The following is a 6,283-nucleotide window of genomic DNA, read 5'->3' on the forward strand; positions in this document are numbered from 1 at the left end:
AACCCGGGCTGCTGCGCGCTCATGTGCAATAACCCGGGTTACTTGATGGCAGTGTGAAAGGGGTATTAGTCGTACGTACTACTCTAGCGGGAATAGTTAGCGCACCATATGTAACAAAAAATATGATTGTAACCTAATGCATTAACCTCAGGTTATAACATGCATTTCACCTCAGGCTGTGGAGCCTTTCCCAGAATGCCCTGCTCTGAACTGCCACGTATTGTACATATTTTCACAGCACTTGATAAAGATAAAGCAATTATGATAATATGGCAGCTGCTTTTGCACCTCACTAGACATTAAGGATGCATGCTAGGAACATGTACTTATCCTTGGAGCCCCAGCACAAAGCATAATATTTGTATTATTCCGATTCTTTCTGTATGAGGCACAAACATATTATTATGCAGCACTCATCTATCCGTAGTAAGGTTGTTATCTCAAGGATAATAGCAAGTCAATTGGTGGAGCAGAACGTTTCCCTTTACAAATAAAATTATACAAATGTTGAGTATATTATATCTAACTACTGATAACAATTGCACTGATGTCTGTTTATATTTCCATAATGACTTCAGCGGCGCTGGGAACTAGCAGGGTATCGGTATTACGGCACCCAGGGGGCCCGATTCATGTTTTGTGTAGGGTATGTTTGGTCAGAATGTTCTTAGATATTCTTCCTTGTTCAAGTATAAAACAAGCAAGGGCCACACTTAACATGGAGGATTAACAAAGAAGTTTACGTCAATCCGATGATTAACTTACATCTCCGATGTTGAGGGGTCTGCGCCTGCGCAGGACCCGTTCTGTAGGAAATAAACACCTCCTTGCCGCATCTGCCATCCAAGTGTAGGGTACGTAGACGCTGCCTCAGATCACCATTTCGCCCATCGGATGCGTTGGTTGCTTTTTTGGCCAGGCTGCGTAAGCTAAGACTTACTGGCAGCCTGTGAGGCCTGGAAATCTTGCGTCCTCCACCACAGACCCTGGCCTCATCCATCCCGTAAGATGGGGGCGACACGCCTACGTTCCTGGGAAGGCTGACCAACTACGCCCCCCCCCTCCAAATGCAGTAGCATGTCAATCATGCTACAGCTTGGAGTTTCTGCGAACTAGATCACAGGAACCATTCTGTACATGTGCAGAACGGGTCCCGCGCATGCATAGACTGCAAAACATCGGAGATGTACCCGAACCATCGGGTTTGCATTCATCTCTGAATGAAGCCCAGAGCCCCCAGCAGCACAGTGTAGTGATGTGAGGCTACTGTTTTACCAATGCTCGAAGATTGTGATGTCAAACCCAACTTTATATGGTACAAAGTTTACCCTACTGGTTCTGCTGACTTTCTCATACTGTACTGTAGTACTTATTGTATTATCTATATATATTTATTATACAGTTGATGAATTTTGTTACCATCTCCAAGCTGCTGATATAAAATTTAAATGAAAATCCCTTTTTAATGAATGTGATATTTCTTTGTTACATTTAAGCATAATTGACCCCTTTATTTTAGAAGCACATGTTCAGCAAAATGTTATGATTTTGTTTATTTTCATCCCTTTACATTTCGGGGGCTAAAGCTGTGATACTAATTATTTCTTATGTTTTGTTGTAATTATCAGTTATTATGGGGTATATTTACTAAAGTGCAGGTTTTTAGAAGTGGATATGTTGCCTATAGAAACCAATCAAAGTCTAGCTATTATCTTATAGAAGGTGCTAGATAAATGATAAGTAGAATCTGATTGGTTGCTATGGGCAACATCTCCACTTGTAAAACCCGCTCTTTAGTAAATAGTAAATATACCTCTTTGGCCTGATTGCGAAAGTTCTGGTATTAACTGAAACTGTGTCTTGTTTTGTTTGTTTTCAGTACAACCACAATGCCTTCCAACACCAGAAATACCAACGGTGAGGAGACGGCAGAGTCACTGATCTGGCTCACCAAGCAGAAAGATGGACAGACTGATGTGTATGTGGAGCTATCGAACGTACGAAGTAGTGCAGACTCCAAGTGCGTCCCGGCTCTCTCCGCCATATTACCTGTTATATTAACTTTATGTATCACCACAGTGATGAGAACTACATCCTGACACTGAGAGCTACAGATCCAGTCGCCGCATTCTTCACCGGATAATCCTGCCATAAACATTGCCTGGATTAATTCGCAATGGAAGAAATTAAAATTCAGTCAATGCAACCAATTAAAAAAACGTATCTAATAGTATTCGTGGAAGAAAAAATAATTATTGTTTTGCCTCCGGTTACGATAGGCATAAAGTACCTTCTTAAAATACACAGTGGAGGCAGCCATTTTGTTTTGTGTGCTGAACCAATATTCATGAGAATGTGAGCTATAGATAAACCAGGAACCAGTGACAGTACTGAGAAATGAGGCACAAATTGCCAAATGCCTCTGTGATGTATTCTCACATGAATAATATTACTTCAGCCCACAAAATGGCTGTGCCCACTGTGGTGTTGGCAATTGGAGCCCTGTGTTACCATATTGACTTATTATAATTTAAATCATAGCCAATAAGCCTCACTGTCTGTGCGCAGTGTATCTAACAGAAAGGCTGGATATAAGAGCATGGGAAGGACGTATTGTTTTTGCTAAATATGGAACAAAAATTAAATGTTTGTTGTGTGGGAAAGAAAACGTCCTGCTGCTTAAAAACATGCTTAGTGATTTTAGGGGTAGAGTTACTAAAACTTCTAAAAAGAAAAAGGAGGCGTTGCCTCGTAGCAACCAATCAGATTTGAGCAATTATTTTTTAGAATATACTATATAAAATTAGCCAAGCTCTGATTGGTTGCTGTGGGTAAAATCTCTACTTTTCCAATTTAGAAGTGTTAATAAATCCATCCTTTAGTACCCTCAAAGTGTTTAGGGGCTTATTCATCATTACTTAATTTTTACAAAAGCAGGTGACAATGAACATTTTCACCTGCAATTGTAAAAATTAAGTTATTGGGCCATTCATCAAGAAGGTAAAGCAGGAGATATCAGAGATATCTCCTGCTTACCTTCCTCTTGCAAAATGGCCCACTGTCCCCATACACTAGTATGGGGACAGACTTCATCAAGCTCCGAAAATACAATATTTTCGGAGCTTGATTGCGGAAGCATTCGCCATCTTCAGATGGTGAATGCTCCTTCTACCCGCTCCTTCCCTATGGGAAGGAATCCCGGGTCACGAAGAGGGATATTTTCAGATCCCTTCGCCCCTATTCGGCTCCTTCTGCCAGACGCTAGGGCTCTTGTGCGTCACGCATATGCACTAGTTTCACTGCTCCAAAAGGAGCAGTGCAAGCGTTCGGGGAGAGAGCTGATTTTCGGATCAGCTGTCTCCTCGCCTGAGCAATGATGGAATTGCTTCGGCGCTCGCGTCGAGAAGATACGTCCGATAATAACATATAATAACATGTTGAATAGACCCCATAGTAATCAAACTTTAGTATAAGTATTTCTAATGCTATGGACATTCAGTATTCATTCGGGCAGTGAGAACCTGGCAATTACTCTAATTATTGTAATTTACAGGGACTGATTCATAAATGGACAGACAATGCCTTCTCTACCCAAGTGCCTCCCCTAAATCCGTGCCCACGCTTTTGAACAGATCGGCCTTAACTGCGAGTCTTCGACCATTTTGTAAATACTTTGGGACTAAAATGTGAATACCTATGTAGTGTCCTATACTATGGCAGGTTATCAGTGTCTATATTTGTGCATATTTTTGGGATAATCAACTCGCCACCTTTTATGACAGAAAATTTATTCTGTTACACCATGGGGCATATCCAATTAACCGTGGGGTTTACCCTAATTGACAGCCCGGACCTATTCAATGAGGTTCTAATCCCCGTAATGCTGATTTATCTTTGCAGTAGCTGTGAGGAAAAATCTGTGTTAAATGCAGCCACTGGGTTCACGTGTCGGGGAAACGCATAGATTTCACCATTTTTACCAGGTTTTACCGCGCTGCGAAAATGCAGAATAATTGAATAGCTCCAGGCGTGAAACCTGGAGCTTAACCCCACATATGGTTGAATATGCACCTTGTCTGCAACGGGTTGAGCATTGGATGCTGGTGCTCGGGATCCCGGCTGTCAGAATCCCGGCGCCGGCATCCCGACGGGGCTAGGATACTGAAACTTGTCGGTCAATATCCTAGCCCTCTCCCTACCCCTAAACCTAACCTCCCCCTCCCTGGTGCCTGAACCTAACCTCATCCTAGTGCCTAAACCTAACCTCCCACTCCCCGCAGCCTAAACCTAACCCTCCCCCCTTAGTGCCTAACCCTCCACCTAACCCCAGTACTTACTGTTGGGATGCTGGCAACGGAATTCTGATGCCGGCATTTTAAGCGGTGGCATCACGACTGTCAGGATTTTGACCAGATCCCATCTGCAACATTTATATTCCCCAGTTTACAGGTGCAGCAGTTTTCATAAATGTTCCACTTTGATTTTCAAATTACCATCCAAAAATGTCACCTGCCATAAATGGACATAGTAGAAGCTCGTGTAGTGTTGGGAAAACAGAATAAAATGTTTTGTAGACCTCTAACCAAAAGACTGCCGCCGGAGGAGTTGTATAGTATTATATAATTGTTATTATTATTATTTTCAGGCCTCCATCAGTACTGGAAGGGTAAATTGTCACAATACAATCACATATATTGTCTTAACATCTTCTTTTTCTAGAAGGATCGTTTATTTCCCATGGTGCTATGGGGCTATGTAAATTACTTTGTGTTCATACAAAAAAAAAAGTGTATTTATTCTTGTTGGTTTTCTTGTGTACAATAACATTATATTGTAGTGCCTTAAAATACCTAAATTAATACTTCATTATGACTTTATTGCACAACTTTATCAAACACATGCAAAATTAATGTTGTTTTATACAAAGACGTAAAATATCTAAGTGGCAATAAAATAAACAGGTTATATCTGATCGAAAAATTTGTTTGGTGTGGTTTTTATACAGTGGTAGAATCCAAACTGAAATAATACAGTAAATCTATCTCCTATCTATCTATCTATCTATCTATCTATCTATCTATCTATCTATCTATCAATATATATGTCTATCCTACTATGTATCTATATATCTATCTCATGTCTATCTATCTGTATATCTATCTATCTATCTATCTATCTATATCTATCTATCTGTCTATCATCTATCTATCTCATGTCTCTATCTATATATCTATCTATGTATATATATATCTGTCTAGCCTACTATGGGTGTGATATGTATTACCACCGGCCCTAACCCTCCTTAGGGGTGCCTAACCCTAACCTCCACCCCTGTGCTTAACCTTAACCCCCCCTCTAAGTGCCTAAACCTAACCACCCCTTCCCCGTTGCCTAAACCTAAGTCCCCCGGGGGTGCCTAACCCTAACCTCCCCCTGGGGGTGCCTGACCCTCCCTCCCCCTAGCCTAACCCTAACCTCCCAGGGGGTGCTTAACCCTGTCCTCACCGGGAGCCCTAAATCTAACCCTCCCCCCCCACACGGCTATCCGCTGCGATGCCCAGCATCCGCTGGATCGGGATGCCGGGCGCCGGTCTCCCAACGTCAGGCAAATTACATGCGTCACATTTAGACGCCTGTCATTCGTCCCTATTCGGGATAAAGCAGTCTGGTAGCCGGCGGTCGGCATTTAGACTGTCGGGTTCCAGACTACATCCCTCTACTATGTATCTATATATCTATCTCATGTCTGTCTATCTATTTATCTATCTGTCTATCCTACTATGTATCTATATATCTATCTCATGTCTGTCTATCTATTTATCTATCTGTCTATCCTACTATGTATCTATATATCTATCTCATGTCTATCTATCTATCTATCTATCTCATGTCTATCTTTCTGTCTATCTATCTCATATCTATCTAACTATCTATCTATCTCATGTCTATCTATCTAATATCTATCTATCTCATATCTATCTAATATCTATCTATCTAAGCATCTATCTATCTACTTCCCCTTGATGAAGTCATAGGACGAAACGCATTGGGAGTGTTTGCTACATGCCTCATGAACTTTTAAAACTACCTCTGTCATAGACTCAGATAAGCTGCTATAATTTTTAATTTGCTCTTTTCTTATTGTAATATTTTACTGCCTCTGATTTTGTTTATTATTATTTTCTATGCTTTAAGGGAATCTGTCAACCACTAAGGCGATATTTAGTTTTTTATCCTCTATTAAATAAATTGTCTTTTATATTTATTTACTCTTGCACTGGCA

The 6,283-nt window shown here is 41.0% G+C and overlaps 1 protein-coding gene across 1 annotated transcript in view; it reads left to right on the plus strand.

Moving 5' to 3' along the window:
• The window catches only part of TRABD2B (TraB domain containing 2B), a 363,603-nt gene extending 358,637 nt beyond the window's left edge, over window positions 1-4,966 (plus strand). The window contains exon 7 of the mRNA XM_088479349.1: window positions 1,880-4,966. Within this exon, the coding sequence (XP_088335475.1) occupies window positions 1,880-2,099 (220 nt within the window). The 3' untranslated portion in view covers window positions 2,100-4,966. The remainder of the gene's footprint in view (window positions 1-1,879) is intronic.
• The last annotated feature ends 1,317 nt before the right edge of the window (window positions 4,967-6,283 follow it).

This window comes from Taudactylus pleione, unplaced genomic scaffold (assembly GCF_031769625.1).
Source record: "Taudactylus pleione unplaced genomic scaffold, aTauple2 ptg000230l, whole genome shotgun sequence".
Classification (NCBI taxonomy): Eukaryota; Metazoa; Chordata; class Amphibia; order Anura; family Myobatrachidae; genus Taudactylus; species Taudactylus pleione.